The sequence below is a fragment of the Alosa alosa genome, chromosome 3, assembly GCF_017589495.1.
Source record: "Alosa alosa isolate M-15738 ecotype Scorff River chromosome 3, AALO_Geno_1.1, whole genome shotgun sequence".
Classification (NCBI taxonomy): Eukaryota; Metazoa; Chordata; class Actinopteri; order Clupeiformes; family Clupeidae; genus Alosa; species Alosa alosa.
In genome coordinates this window covers 11,715,643-11,732,015 of record NC_063191.1, presented here as the reverse complement: position 1 = coordinate 11,732,015, position 16,373 = coordinate 11,715,643, and the positions used below count along the sequence as shown (strand labels likewise).

At 44.0% G+C, this 16,373-nt stretch overlaps 2 protein-coding genes across 2 annotated transcripts in view; one reads left to right on the top strand and one right to left on the bottom strand.

The window, feature by feature from the left end:
• The window catches only part of ccdc80 (coiled-coil domain containing 80), an 18,583-nt gene extending 10,687 nt beyond the window's left edge, over nucleotides 1–7,896 (top strand). The window contains exons 4-7 of the mRNA XM_048240037.1: nucleotides 881–1,032; nucleotides 1,521–1,624; nucleotides 5,317–5,400; nucleotides 7,132–7,896. Of these exons, the coding sequence (XP_048095994.1) occupies nucleotides 881–1,032; nucleotides 1,521–1,624; nucleotides 5,317–5,400; nucleotides 7,132–7,454 (663 nt within the window). The 3' untranslated portion in view covers nucleotides 7,455–7,896. The remainder of the gene's footprint in view (nucleotides 1–880; nucleotides 1,033–1,520; nucleotides 1,625–5,316; nucleotides 5,401–7,131) is intronic.
• Nucleotides 7,897–8,265: 369 nt separating this feature from the next.
• slc35a5 (solute carrier family 35 member A5) lies at nucleotides 8,266–15,220 on the bottom strand. The gene is given in 8 exon segments (XM_048239118.1): nucleotides 8,266–9,176; nucleotides 11,944–12,638; nucleotides 12,641–12,720; nucleotides 12,936–13,003; nucleotides 13,242–13,375; nucleotides 13,842–13,940; nucleotides 14,109–14,325; nucleotides 14,872–15,220. Coding segments are annotated over 7 exon segments (1,302 nt in total). The 5' UTR covers nucleotides 14,266–14,325; nucleotides 14,872–15,220; the 3' UTR covers nucleotides 8,266–9,107.
• Nucleotides 15,221–16,373: the final 1,153 nt, after the last annotated feature.

The window sequence follows — 16,373 nt, the reverse complement described above, 5'->3', positions numbered from 1 at the left end:
CCTCTCTTTCCCACAATCTCTCTGCCTTCCTCCTCTCTCTCTCTCTCTCTCTCTGTATCACTCTCATGGGCTCTTTCTCTCTTTATGTCTCTTGCTTTTGATACATCTTGTCACCCTAAATTTAACAAGGTCTACCTATTTGACTTTTGAAGCAAAAAGCGACTGAAAATCGAATAGCCACCATATGAAATTTGATTACATATAATTTCATTTTATTGATTTTTTTTCCTAAATAATATAATTCAATATTATTGTTTGGAATTATTTCATGTTATTATTTGGTGAGAGAAACTCATTTGTGAACATGTCAGATAGACCTTGATGATTTGTGGGTGACAAGCTGACCCCATCCCACGTCTGCACATCTATCTCTCTTTCTGTTGTTCTCTCTCTCTCTCTCTCTCTCTCTCTCTCCTTATCTCTCCATGTCTCTCCTCCTCTCTTAGCTGGAAATCCATCCACGCACAGTCCAAAACATTGTCCGGCGGTCTGACCATAGCTTTTACACTGTCTGAGCATTCATCCACTGCTCTAATGGGCCTTAGTATCTCATAAAGGCCTGATTCAGAGTCATGCTGTAGACCAGAGGAAGGCTCCAGGAACTCAGAGCAACTCAGACGGCCGACTGCAGTTGCTTTGGAAACTTTACTGAAGTGCCATGTTTGTTGAGGTTTCTGTGCGAGCCAGAAAAAAAAAAGATGTTTAGCATTCTTGTGACTAGCCTTGGCAAGGCAGCAACCAAGTCACACATAGCATAAGGTTTCGGCCCGGTCCAGGGTTTGTTTATTTATTTTACACAGTGTGTAGAAACCAAGCTCAGATGACATAGTTGCTGATAGTGCTCATAGTCTCTTGACGTTCACATAACTTGTCCTTCCAGCAATTCTACGAAGTGCCCATTGCCATGAAGGCAGTGTTTGACTACTTGGACACGTTCGCCTCACGCGTCCGTGAGATGGAGCAGCAGAAGCGCGATGGAGTGGTGTGCAAGAAAGAGGACAAACCCAGATCATTGGAGAACTTCCTTTCAAGGTACAAGAGAGATGTGTTGCACTGAAAGCATATGTTAAAAAAAAAAAACGGGGGGGGGGGGCACATCCACACAACCCAAATTTATGATCCATCACCTAATTTTATTTTTCTAATTCCTCATACATCTGTTATATTGCTCTTATTCATTGTTATGATGCCTGTTAAAGGCGTTTTATAGCTTTTGTTTGGCACGGCAAGTGGCTGGGGGATCATAATGCACACGCTCATCCAACAGCTGGGGCCTTCGTCTGGGACTTGGATTAATCAAATCCATTTTCTTCCCCCTGTAAAATGTCAAAAACAGAATTTCCCGGTGATTCAATAAAACTTCCATTTAACCCAAAACTGGATCTCAGCACTGTGCCTATTACTCAGTTATTTATTAAATGCAATAAACTGCTCAAACTTATGAGAAGGTTAGCAGGGTCGATGTGAATTTCAGTACATTTCTGTGGTGACCCACACACGCTCGGCCTGTGTGTTTGCAGGTTCCGGTGGCGGCGGAGGCTCTTTGTCATATCGGCTCCTAACGATGAGGAATGGGCCTACCAGCAGCAGCTGTATGCACTGACCAGCCAAGCCTGCAACCTGGGTGAGCAGAGCACACACTCCACCAATCACAGATAAAGAGCGCAGTCTACACAGTTCACCAATCACAGCACAAAACTGAAACACAACAAATGTGGTAGTAAGGTCATTGTGTCACTCCACCAATCACAACCAGATTAAAGAGCGCACCCTACACAGTTCACCAATCACAACACAAAACTGAAACACAACAAATGTGGTATCGTAACACCCCCAATTATCACCACTTTTGTTCAGAAATTCTAAAACAACAATGTTTTTTAACACTTCAAAATAACATTTGCTAAATGAACCTTATATTTTTCAGTAGCCATAGGTGTGTAGATTTGAACAAAATCTGGTTTGGTTCTTAACGGGAGCATTTACTGCCTGAAATATCCGATTTGAACGGTTAGACCGAGAATTCTCGTTATGAAATTAAAATTCCACTGGAGTTCCAAGCGGTTGTGTACACGCAGCCTTACAACACTGTTTATAGCTCTTCGAGTCACAGTGAAATGTCATTTTTGGTACATAGCTAATTTAGATACACCTATTGTGTGGGTGGTTGCGTTTCTATAGGAGTCCGCTGTCTTGGTTTGTATAAAAGGGGATATTAAGTGACACATACATGCAAGACGGCGGATATATGGGACCGACGGTAATAAGGGGAGTTCCGATAGTAAGGTGTCACTCTCTTCACACTCTATTTCTGAAATTTCAGAGGTGGGTAAACTGCGTTTACTTGCGGCTCCACTACATCCCTGGTAGTAAGGTCATTGTGTCACTCTCTTCAAATGCCCTTGTTGCTTGTGGCAGCACCCTCTGATGACAAAATTTGGATCACTCTGATTCTAGCTTGTACTGGCAGACATATAAAGTAGAATTACTATAGACAGTATGGACCAATGAGGGAGAATTTCATCCACCTGGACTACAGTTTACTTCTGAGCAGCTGTGCCCTGAATCTGCAGAGGACACTCACAGAAACCCAGCGACCATGTAATGTGTTTTTCAGGTCAAAGCCATTCATCTCTCTCTAACATGGACTATTCCTCCTCCTAAATCCTCTTCTCAGTTTGATGGCCTTGGGAAATTAATGAAGGGAAATGACTGAATCGTACCAAGACCACCATAACTGAGGCATAAAGTTCTAAACACCAGGGACTGGAAGGCTATGTCATCATGTTCCCAGTGCAATCTCCGTTAGAAGTGACTGAATGTGGCTGAATGTCATTGTGTCTTAACAAGCCTAGCGAAGCCAATAAGGACTGGCTAGGGTTTATTTATCCCCATGAAAAAGGAGATAAATTTATATGAAGAGCCATGTATTTAGTACTTAGTAAGTATATGGAATTAATTTGAGTTCAAATGTTTTCATAGTTGTGACTGGACATATTACAATGATAATGAGAAATGGTTTACATTTGATCCCAGCTAAAGCTATGTAAGCCCACCCACACAAACATTATGAATAAGAAACTCACAGACTTGGCAACACAACAGTGTATGCATGCACACACCCGCACATCTCTGCAGATATCTCTTTCCGTGTATCGCTGCACAAGCAAAGCTGTGTTAGATCAACTCACAGATCAGAAAACAAATCCTATTCAATTCAATTGTCAGTCAATGTGGACAAATATAATCCAGTGGTTATTGAAACAAGGCTATAATAATCATGGTTAACACAAGACCAGACATTGTAAATCTCAGATAGAAAGCCAGGGGTTTTCCCTTTATTACTCCTAAAAGACAATAGCGCTGGCAAATGCTGATGTGAGAGCTAAGTGTCAGTCTGCAGGCACCAGCAGGGACCCTCAGTCAATGTTGCTGTTGCTGTGTGTGTGTGTGTGTGTGTGTGTGTGTGTGTGTGTGTGTGTGTGTGTGTGTGTGTGTGTGTGTGTGTGTGTGTGTGTGTGTGTGTGTGTGTGTGTGTGTGTGTGTGTGTGTGTGTGTGTGTGAGTGTGTGTGAGTGTGTGTGTGTGTGTGTGTGTGTGTGTGTGTGTGAGTGTGTGTGTGTGTGTGTGTGTGTGTGTGTGTGTGTGTGTGTGTGTGTGTGTGAGTGAGTGTGTGTGTGAGTGTGTGTGTGTGTGTGTGTGTGTGTGTGTGTGTGTGTGTGTGTGTGTGTGTGTGTGTGTGTGTGTGTGTGTGAGTGTGTGTGTGTGTGTGTGTGTGTGTGTGAGAGAGTGTGTGTGTGTGTGTGTGTGTGTGTCTTTCCTCCTCTCCCTTCCCATAGCGCCCCTGACAGTCACATAACTCAAAATGAGCATGACTCCAATGACATAGTAAATCGCCTAGTAAAGCTCATGAGTGCCTGACAGATGATGAGCACACTTGGGACTGTCTCAGTTCCGTGTTAGACGCACACAGATGAAACACTTTCTACGTGTCATTCTGCTTTTGTTTTTTTTTTTTTTCGCTCTCCCTCTCTCTTTTTGGCTCGGCGCTGAAGGATCCACACCCTTTCAATCACAGGTCTGCACACAGTGACTAACCATGCGTCTGTGTGATGATCTCAGGCTGAGGTCTAGTATGCTATTGTGAAGGTTAAGATGGCCAGTTGGCCACTGGCGCAGTGCAATAAGGACATGCTATGGGAGAACATGAGGTGTCTGAGATATTCCCTGGAGTAGCAATTGTCTTTCCCATCACTGGGATTGATGTGTTTGGAGATTGTTTCTGTCAAACAGAGAGACAGAGAGTAATGCGGTGATGTGGAGATGGTGACCTTGTCTTGTTCCAGTGTTTAGCTTGAGTAAAAGAGAGTGAGAGAGAGAGAGTTTTCTGCACTGGTTGACATGGAACAATACGCCCATGTACATCCTTTGTCTGTCACCATGCTATTTAAAACAGGCTTTTTGAGAGTTGTTTCAGATGGAAGATCTTGCTTTTGGAGGCTTTTCTTTTATCTGCCAATAACGTGTAGCACATCCCATTGTTATCGTCTCATCTGGTATTGATGTTCCTCCAAAACTGCCATTAACATGCCGTCAAAACCACCATTTGTTTCTGCAAAATCTCAGGCATTCTTCAGTCTCTAAGTCGTTGCGGAGTCAGAGAGGTTATGATTGGCTCAGCCTCCGCTCCGTTTTCCATGCCTCAGTTTGGCTGCGCCGGTGCCACGGCACATCCGTCCACCACAATGTTTTGTTGCTTGGCGTGCGCTTTGTGAACTTCATCATTTCCCATGAGCTCGTGCCGTGTCTCCTCTGATGAGAACCAGAATCAGAACTAGAACCAGCGCAACTCGGCTACATGGCAAAGCCAACGTGGCCACATTCCCTGGCAAGTACCGTAACCTTTTTACGGATCTCACAATTAAATCAGAAACAGGTTAATGGGCGGTAAATGATTTCAAGTGAAGAGGGAAATAAAAACTTCAGAAATTGTTTGCTCTGGCTCGGATATGTTTACCTGTGCTGATTGGGCTTTGTGTCTGTTTTGTTTGGTCTAGTTCTGAGTGAGGTGTTTACCTGTGCTGATTGAACTATGTTCCTGAGTTTTATTTGTTCTGTTTATTTACTGACGTTTTGTCAGACAGCCCCTTCCTCAGGATTCATTAAATGAGAGTGCACTGGTTTAAATAGACGGTTTTTGGTAGGTCCACCAAAAGCAGGCAATTAGACTTCAAAACAGCTGTGTAATTGTGTTGGTTCTGTTCTGTACCTTTGCTGATCGCTCCCTGTGCCCGTTTTGTTTTGTTTTCCCCATCAGGCTTGAGGCACATCTCCATACTGAAGCTGGTGGGCACTGAACCGGCAGACATGGGTGGAGTCCTGGAGCTGTACCCAATCAACGGTAAGAGTCACAGCGTCACTCAGCCAGTTAGCCAAGGGTCAATGTCAAGGTTATAAAACCAACTTCCCTGGAACATATTGAGAAATCAAAACATTCTATGTGGTAAATTCACTTTGGATGGCATTGTCTACATGATAGGTTATACAAACTGGAAAATAACATAATCTTTGAAGTAGTTCAACCATACAATTTTAAGATTTCATGAAATGACAGGGGAGTCATGCTAGATTAGTGTTGGGACTCACATGGTTAGCAGGGCTGTGACATTTTTCTCTACCTCACTTGCATCATGTACAGTATCTTGTCAAGTTGCCATGGAAGCTTGCCTCTAGCTTCCACTGAAACTTGAAAATTCCCGTTTTTTATTACATGGTGCATGTGAGTGAACTTCTCCGGAGGCATAGCGCTCACTCAGCTTCAAAGGCTTCCCATGGATCCCCCTGTGGTCTCCATTTTTAGAATAGCTCTGCACCCAAAGACAGAGAGTAGTAGGCGGTGTGTCCAGTATTTCTGTAGCACCCTGTCCCAGACATCCGAAACAGAAAGCATCCACTCTGCCTCCGTAATGAATAAGCAAAGGTTCCAAATCTCTGAATATGCTCGGAAGGTTTCTGAGCAATAAGCACTTCAAATAAACAGGACAGTTTTTTTTTTTTTTTTTTTTTTTTTTTTTTTTTTTGCTCAGGCACAAATGCAGCCGAATGAGCCAGGTGTCTCTGGGGCTTTTGGGGCTCCTCCCAAATTCTTGTGTTGAGGGCAAAATTAGAGCGTCCGTCTCACTGCGGTGTTGACATTGGCTGGCCTTGTCCAGCTGGCCAACTTTTCTCTACAGCAGGTAGTCTCCTCCTTTTGCTGCTGCTGCCCCATGTACTGCTCCACCTACAACACGAGTGGTCTCTCTCTCTCACACTCTCTCTGTCTCACACTCTCTCTCTCTCGCTCTCTCTCCTTGGGAAAGCAGTTGAGGGATCACACATAGAAATAATATTTTGAAACATGAAATGTTTTTCATAAAAAATGGAAAGAGGATGTGAAGTTCACATATTTTCCAGCAATGTCAAAAACCGCAGACGCTTGGGCTGTGCTTGTGCAGCTGCCAGTTCACGTGTGTGTGTGTGTGTATGTGTGTGTGTGTGTGTGTGTGTGTGTGTGTGTGTGTGTGTGTGTGTGTGTGTGTGTGTGTGTGTGTGTGTGTGTGTGTGTGTGTGTGTGTGTGTGTGTGTGTGTGTGTGTGTGTGTGTGTGTGTGTGTGTGTGTGTGTATGTGTGTGTGTGTGTGTGTGTGTGTGTGTGTGTGTGTGTGTGTGTGTGTGTTTCGAAGGCTGCATCAGAAATGTCTCTGAGCTCGCCCTCTGATAGATCAAACGTCGACTTGTTCTAAGAAACAGGATTAGGAGTGCTGACTAAGAAGCCACCACAAAAAGAACACTTTCATTCCCCCACCCTTCTCTCTCTCTCCCTTTTCCCCACCTCCACCCAAAAGAGACTCAGGCCCACAACAGGCCTTTAAGCATTACCTGAAATTCTCTCAAATCTGTCTTGCTTTTACAAGGAGGCCTATGAAAGCCTAGGCAAATCTCAAGTGAGAACGCCCTCCTGATAGGGAGTGTTGAGGTAGGCTAGCTTCCCCCCAGCCCATGATGAAGTTTCTTTAGCAACCAAGTGTAGATCTAGAGTTGAGTGGACCTCCACCATCCCACAACCCCTCTCTCTCTCTCTCTTTATTCCCCAGGCTCGGCCACAGTGGATCGGGAGGGACTGTCGGCCACACTAGTGCGGGACATCCGCAACTACTTCCAGGTCAGCCCGGAGTATTTCTCCATGCTCCTGGTGGGCAAGGACGGCAACGTGAAGTCCTGGTACCCCTCGCCCATGTGGTCCATGGCCATCATTTACGACCTGATCGACTCCATGCAGCTGCGGCGCCAGGAGATGGCCATCCAGCAGTCGCTGGGCATGCGCTGCCCGGAGGACGAGTACGGCGGCTACGGATACCATCACCATGGCTACCACGACGGCTACCAGGAAGGTTATCATCAAGGATATGGCTATTAAAGGGGGGAGAGGGAGAGCTGTGAATGCTCTCCATGTTGTGTATGTAGCCTGCGGACAGGGCTGTGGTGCTACTTTGATGCTCGCCACTGTCACGTCACATTACTTCCTGTTTCTGCATTTTTAAATCCTGTCACAGCTGACTTGCGTTGGAACACCGCTTCATTCTCTCATACAGTTGTGTTCTTATTCTATCAACCTCCTGCGGACAGGTATGGATGTCTCTTTTTGTAGATAAGAACAAAAAAATATTAAAAAGTTATGTATGGTTTGTTTTGTTTTGTATTTATTGTTGGTTGTGAATTTGAGATGTGTCTGAAGGTCACAATCAGTTGTCTCTTGAAGAGGGCTCATAAACCTTTGTTTTGTCTATTGTAAAGATTACATAATGTTCTTATTTATATGCAGCTCTGCTATAAGGACAATAAAGTCAATTTATTACCAATCCTATTGTGACTGTTGTTTTTTCTAAGCTGAAGACATTGACACATTTTGTGTTGAAAAATTCAGAGGAGGAAAATTCTAAAATCTCCACTGAGAATGACAATTTTATATCGCATTACTTGAGATCCAACATTCATTTCTGACACTCTAGCGCCCTCTGGTGTCTTGCCATTGGCTCTCTTTGCCAATTGATTGTCAGAGAATCTATCCAACATGGGAATGTTTTTATAAATATATAAATATAATAATGATAATAATAATAAAACATATTAATACAATTGAATGGCTAGTAGTTGATCATGTTTGCATTAAGACTTATTCATGAATTAGTAGGATAGAAAACATGACTATATATAAACATACTGTACACTTAATTTCAATATTCATTTATTGTGCTTTTCAGCTATTATAACCATACAATTGTGGCAATATGTCCTGACATATCACCCCTGGCGATTGTTACATTCAGTAGGTTTAATTTGTGCTTTTTGTAAGGTATCTACACAAAGAAACCATGAAAACGAGTATCAAAAAGAGATCAATAATGTTTACTACGAATGACAGGCTTCAAGAGTTTCACTGATTTAAACAAACAGGCACTGAACAAGGTATTTGTGGTTATGAATAATGGAAATGTTAATAGAGCTTAAAAATATACACACATGGAACCATGGTGCAGTGGTAATTTGTAATGATGTCATATATAAAGTAAGCTATTTGCTCCAAAATTGTTAAGTAAACTGAAGCTTTTTTTCATACAAACATTCAAATAATTTAGCGTAATTATAGCATGTTCCACACAACCATTTATGCAGTTTTAAAACAATAATGATAGCATCCCTTTGTCCTATTTCATGAAGCCTTTGGGGGGTCAATGCAGTTCATTGTTCCCTCGCCTCAAACACACCAAATTCAATTATTGCTATTCTACTCACACACCCACACATTAGACTCAGGTTATTCACCACCACCACACACGCACGCACACACACAATTATTCTCTAACCATATAATTTTGTAAACCAAGCATTATGTACAGGCACTTTCCTGAATAATTTACAACACGATAACCACCACTGAGCTTGATTAGCCCAGGAGAAGCTGGTAACAGGGAGGTAGAGGGCTCCCACAGAAAGGTCCATTACATCCCCCACGTCTGTCTGTGTCTGTCAAGAGAGAGACTCAGTCCTCCGTGTTACCATCTTACGTCTGCTAGAGAGACTCTTCTTCCGTGTCACTGTCAGTGTTGGGCTTGGTCAGCCTCTCGAGTTCCTCGCCATCCTGGACCACAAACACACGACACAAGAGAAGAAACCGGGGACACCAGTTTTAGGATCAGGTTGTAGATCAACAATTGTACAGTGACACAGACTAGGGCCGGTTTCCCCATTCAAGGATTAGGCCTAGTCTAAGACTAAGAGAGAATGTCAATGAAAATCCCTTTTTAGCTGAGTGCTAAGCTTTATCCATATAATAGAAAAACGGCTGATAAGAGTTGAGCTGAGGTGGTAGCAAGCATGCTGCAGTGCAGTGATGGGGAAGTGACACGTCTCTGGATGGACGAGCTGTGTTTTTCCCACTCGTGCAGAATTTGAAAAAGTAACCATGGTGCTGTGGAGGATGTGTGAAGGCACATTGTGGGGTGTGGGAGACAGCAGGTGTGCTGGGGAGCCAGGCTCCTGGCTGGGAGTGCTAGGTGATGTGTTGTGGGCCAATGACTGTAGAGTACATGGACACTGTGACGTCATGCACTAACGCTCTGAGCAAATGAAGCCAAAATGAATTGGTTGGCCATTTCCTGTGCAGAATATCTGCTTTTTTTTTAGCCAGAGCATATAAAGTGAACAGAAAATCTAATCAAAATTACATTGGCTAAATCTGCGCCATTTTGTTTTTTTAATTCCTTCAGATGGCTTCACTTCTGACTGAGTGACTACACCATACAATGAGTGCCCATTGTTTTTAGTCCAGTCACTGGTGTTATCAGCAGGGACAGCTGACAGTGGGACAGCACTTAGGTCTCCTCTAAAGCTCTTCATACCGGACACATCCTACTGGGCCCAAGCGATGTGGATAATCATAAAGCCAGCCCGGTTTCCTGTCTCTTAATATCACGCTTACTGGTTTAAACCATCTGCGTCCGTGGCAAACTTTCATAACATCATGAGAAGAGGAAGCAGCCTTGGTCATGCACAGAAGAGCTGAGTAGAGCAGGGCGTCATACAAATTCCAAATGTTACTTTAACCCTTAGCAGCACACACAGAGCATGGGCAGGGCCTCATCACTCGAGTTTGGAGTTACAGTTGTGCATGACAATTGCTAAGTTCAGTTTGAATCAACCCAAAAATCAACAGAAATGACCTCGGTGACCTGCGTGACACCCACTCAATTCAGCACTTTTGTGCATGACCTCGGCTTCGACCTTGCTGATTACATCACATTTCAAACATGAGTGGGCCGTCACGCAGTAGAGAAAGGTCACTGTAAAATCTGCAGCATACATGTAGTGTGTGAGCAGGGTCTCATGACTCTTGTGTTTGTTGGGGTTGTAGTTATGCTCGTGCATGGCAACCGTTAAATTAAGTTTAAAGCAAGAAAAATAAAGCAATGACCTTTATCTATTACCTGTGTGACACCAACTTAATTCAGCACTTTTGTGCATGACCTTGTGATCACATCACATTTGGGCCAACGTGAGAAGCTAAATTCATTCTCCTTCCCCCCTTCCATGCAACCACACATTTACAATCCTGATATTATAAGCCCCTCTGGCCTGGCAATAACGCCATCTAGTAAACATACACAAATGCCACAAGCACAGAGAGACTCTGTCTATGAACAGGAAAACCACATATAAATCACAGTCTCAGTTTCAGAGGGGCTGTCTGGGAGGGTGGGAGTTAAACACACACACACACACACACACACACACACACACACACACACAACATAATTAAATGAAGCCTCATTCAACTTGGAACACAAAGTGTACTGTTTTGCTCTCAACACAGTGAGCCACCATTTCAGCATGGCAAGTAGAGAGAGGAGGAGTTGCCTCAAAACATACTGCTGGGTTAGGAAAGAAAAAGAGTGAAAAAGGAGTGTTTGCCAGGTTTTCATGCGGCTTACAAATTACTTTTTTTCAAACTCCAGCCTCAAGGCCCCAGCATTTCCCTTTCACCCAAGCAGAACAATTAAAAAAGACGAGGAAAAAGAAAAGTCTCCCTCCTACAGTTTCCAGCTAAGTTCCGCTACATAATAGCCATGTATGTATATGTTTGTCTGTCTCCAAGGCTAAACAAGGAGCCTATACAGGGCTCACAGAAGACTACCACGAGAGTTCAGACCACTCTGTCTCTGGCTGCAACAAGCGTGCATCCATTGGCCATAATGAGATCAGTCAAGGTAACCTGGGGCGAGTGTGAAATTGTGCTTTCACTAAGAGACTCAGGTTTTTTTCCTGTCATCCCCAAAATGAGATTACATTTAGTCAAGAGACCTGGCGTCGCTCACAGAGAGCCCTTGTGTGTGTGTGTGTGTGTGTGTGTGTGTGTGTGTGTGTGTGTGTGTGTGTGTGTGTGTGTATTAAAAATCAAACCGCCTACAGCTCTTTCACAACTTCATTCATATCCAGTGAGAGAGGTCATTCTTCTCTTCCCACCATTTCCTTTTAGGTGTTCTTAAAATGTTTGTTTTCGGTGTGTGTGTGTGTGTGTGTGTGTGTGTGTGTGTGTGTGTGTGTGAGAGAGAGAGAGAGAGAGATTCTCTGGACCCCTTCATCAGCTCTCCACTCATAATTGTCAGTGTGAATGTTCTGTGTGTGTGTGTGTGTGTGTGTGTGTGTGTGTGTGTCTATATGAGCGAAACCTCAAAAATAAACAATCCCGCTGTGTGTGCGCAAGATAAATCTTCGTCCCCTAAACGACCCGTCAAAACACTTCCTCCTGACCTTCCGTCTCTTATTTTTTTTAAAAAACAACCACAAAAACACCAACACCAACACCATCACCAACACCACCACCAACATCACTCCTCATCACTGCTCACCCCTCGCGACCTCTCCAGCACCTCGCCGTTGAGCACGCGCAGTCTCTCGCGCTGCAGGGCGTACTCGGGGTCAGCCGTGTGGCTCGCGTGGTAGATGTAGATGGCCAGCAGCACCACGGGCGCCTGCAGGAAGAAGTCCACTGACGGCCGGAAGTCGAAGAGGAAAAGCGAGAGCGCGGTGACCAGCACCGTGGTGATCTGGCCCGTCAGCACATGGAACATGTTGTCGCGGAACTTGAGGATGAAGGCCACCGAGAGGCCGAGCGCCGCCGTGACGACCACCAGCGCCGCCGAGAAGGCGTTGTGGCCGTGCAGCAGGCCGCAGTGCAGGATGACCGCGCGGTCCTCGGGCCGGAGGGCCAGCGCCAGGGCGTTGAAGAGCAGGCCGAACACGTACAGCTTGCCGTTCTGGATGAAGATGCTCTCGGTCAGCTGGTCGCCCTCCTTCAGGATCTTCTCGTTGTAGATGTTGGCCATGGACGACACGAAACACTGCACCAACAGGAACACGTATCCCAGGCCAAAGTGACGGAGCCACCGCGCCACCGTTTCGGTCCAGGCCGGGTCATCCGCGACGGTTGCGGCCAGGGTGTGGTTGCGGAGCTCCAGCTGCTGTTGAGTGAAGACCAGGCAGCTGTTGGAGGGGGTGGAGAGGGGGGAGACGTGTAGGCCGGGCATAGCGATGGCACGCTGGTTGTCCCCGTGCCCATGGTCAGGGCCACGATGGACAGGAAGAGAATGACCAGGGCGGCCCACTGCACCCAGGACAAGCGCCTCCTGCAGGCAGACACGTGCAACAACTTCAGGTAAATTCCAACTCATGCCTGTTTGAAGGGTAAATTATGTGCATAATCTGTCAATTCAATAATCAATCTCCAGAAGTACACTGAAGGGAAAAAGTTTCTAAAGTCCAGTTGAGAGCAGACCCCACATACATTTACCATCATACAATCTACCCCAGACTCTTCTTATCTGATGTCAAAAGCACTTACTTCAGCACAATTCTAAACAGCACAGCTGTAGTCAGGATGACAACATTGGAAAACAACACTGCCATGGCCTAGGGAAGTGAACAAACAGATAAACAATCAATAACCAGTGCTGATATCACCTTGATACCACCTTGGCTTGATATGGTTGGACAAAATCTTGATAATAGTCACATTTCAAAAAACCTCTGCGAATGTGAAACAACAGTAACATCTTCATTAGCCATGTCTGCTGGATTATGACAGCACTACAGTACAGCATTTTTAACTACCACTGGTGTAGCGCTATCAGTGTTAATGTAACCGTACGGGCTGGAGGTAGGTCATCACATAGAAGATGATCAGGTTGTCCAGGAAATAGAGGAATGCTGGGACAGACCACTTCATGTAGCTGAGGAATGAGGAGCCGGAGGAGCAGCACAGATCTCTGAACGATCTCTCCTCTACGGGAAGACAACAGGGACAAAAACAATGGAGTTGGAGAGTGAGCCCACGCCACAACCACTGCACAACCAACTGGAGGGAAATGGGGTGTTATAGACCAAGTAATATAGACTACATTTGTGTGGCGACCACTATTGGGTAAGACTAAGAAAGAGTAGCAAATAATACAGTCTTAATAATCTAGTCTGCCACTGAAATGGAATACATTATAACAATATATAACCAAAGTATACTGAAATCAGCTTCACTTAAGCTTAAATCAAAGGAAGTGTGCATATTTGTCACTGGAGTTCTAGAAATAGTCAAGAAAAGGTTACAAAAGTTGTAAAGTTTTTATTCCCTTATGCACCTTCAGTATTCTTCAATCCCTAACAGTGTAACTGCACAATGGTGCAATTTCTGTCATCTCTGACAGGCCAATTGTGAAATGTTTCACGCTCCCAGAACCACAGATTGGAAACTTACCTCGAATTATTACCCTCACAGACATGGCTAAGCAGAAGAGAAGTTTGATGGCCTCTGCTAACAGATTTACAGAAGCAGGAAGGAAGTCATACTTGTTCTCTGTGAAGGAAGACAATATAAACAATGTTGACAACAAACTAGAAATAACTTTTCATTTTTCTGTTTCACTGTAGGCTACTTTACAACTTAGAAGATACAGTGCAACCCTAAATATAACGTAGCCTACAAACCGGAAAAAGATGCCCTCTTTAAAAGCGATTAACTCACCTGAATTGGCAGAAAACTTGAGCAGCAGGATGCGACTGGTCCCCAACATGACAAACCCTAAGCCGAGGCCCAGGGTACAGGCAGAGGAGCGGGAACAACGCCATGCCCTCGGACAGCAGCTGCAGCAAGCGGGCGATGAGGAGGAATAGTGGGCCATGGTGAAGAGCCAAGCCTGGTTGTCCCGGTGGGCAGGCTGGATGAAGAATGTCACGACTCACTGGAAAACAGAAACACTGCTTAATTCGTTAAGTAACTTTGTTAACAATGATGGGAAGCTTCTCCTTTAACTACTAGCATGGTCAACATGTGCAGTAACGCAAGTCAAAACAACGTTCACGTAGCCTACCATACAAGTATTGTTAATATTTTTTTCTCGTTTGCCTTAAAGCCGTCTCCGGTCCCGAATTGCATCGTTGAACTACTGTATGCTCTGCTTCAGCTTCCGAATAACCAAAAGAAACGACCCATAGTGACAACTCCTGCTGTTAGGATAAGTCGTGAGCAGACAAAAGCTTTGAGTGGGAAAGGCTACAGTCTCTCTCCTGCATAGCAAACAGATTATTGAGTTAGCAGTAATTCTTGCTAACGTGGAGTGTTTACCAATTACAAACCACAAACAGACAAATTTCTCCGCAGGGTCAGGGAAATGCTGCATCAGTTGACACCATGATCATAGATCGTTACATTCTGACAGAGAGGCTAGATTTAACGTAACGTCAGAAACGCATCTCAAAACACCACTAAGTTAGCGTGTGCAATGTACCTAGGGAAGGAAGAAGCTGATGTTACTCCATTGACACAACAAACAAACAGCTGTCATGGCCTAACAGTGACCATCAGAAGAGGAGGAGGGGGAAATTATAAGAGTTGAACAGTCGAAACAGATAAGACATATCTCAAACAAGGTTCATGTTTTAGAAAGAGAATACAAAGTAACTTTAGTATGTTGCAAGCTAACTATCATCAAGCTAAATACTCCAATTAGCCTAACTGTAAAATTCCGAAAACTGACAGCAGGGTAGGAATGTGTGTCAAGTAGCCTAAATTCTCACTCAGACGAATAATGTATCCGATTAAGGAAAAGTGATTATGTCTGAACATGAATATGTGGCAAATGAAATTATGCACATTACCTGGTTCCCCATGTTTGTTTTATTGTGCTAGATTGGCTTGATTTGGAACCTGCACCTTCCTGGGTAAAAGCTTACCACACATGCGTAGTATGAAATGCAATATCAACGTCATCACTCTAGTGTGTTCAAGAGCGTAGAGATCAAAGTGTGCGTTTGTGTGCGCAGATTGTGCTAAACTTTGACTATATGCGGTTGCGCTAGGTCACTTGTCACTGACATGTCAGAATATTTGGAAATACATTTAAAAAGGAAATAAAAGACAAAAGTTGGCTTTCCTGGTGTATGTAGGCTATTACAAATCAAAAACAGATAAAAACACACATTGCAGTCACTGAGAAAAGTTCTTAGAATTTAAAAAACAAAACAGTATTCCAGACGTTTCCTGGAAGGGAAACATGTCCTACAGCTGTTTCCCCACCTCACAGTGGGGCATCTGGGAGACATTCCTCTGAGATTCTCAACTGTGAGCACAGCACACCTTCTGCGGATATTGACTTGTATAAACATCAAATAAGCAAAGAATGCAATATATTTGGCTTTTAATGACATGGCAACATGAAATGCCCCAGATCATAGGCGGTTGTACTGATATCAGGGATAGTCCTAGGCTACTAATATTTCTTTCTGAGCTGTGCTGAGCCTCTCTAGAGGGGTCTCATGTTAAGAGGCAAGAGGATGTTCTGGTAAATCCTGGTTAATCAGTGGTTAGTTGTTTTTTTAAAGTGTCATGATGGAATAATTTCCAGTAACTCTTCTCCTCCAGGAAGGGGTGTTTTTCTTGTGTGTATATGGAACTACCCGATGTAGCCTATACAGTGATACATGTGGTGGTTTTATGGTTTTGTAACCCCTCATAGGCCTGCTTAAACTTGTGGGAGTATGTGCTTACATGGAGGAATAAGACTATTAGCAATGTGTCAAAAATGGCTGTTATACAAATATAGGCTACCACATACAATTGTGTAAAGTATAGACATTTTTAATTGTATGTTGAAGTGATATAGACTGACATATTGACAGGTAATGTAAACTATTAGACTGTAATTGCTATTAAGACAGAATGATTCAGATGCACTTGCATCATGATTGAGTCCAAGTTAGAATTGTGTTATTGTTCTTAATGGAAATGTGC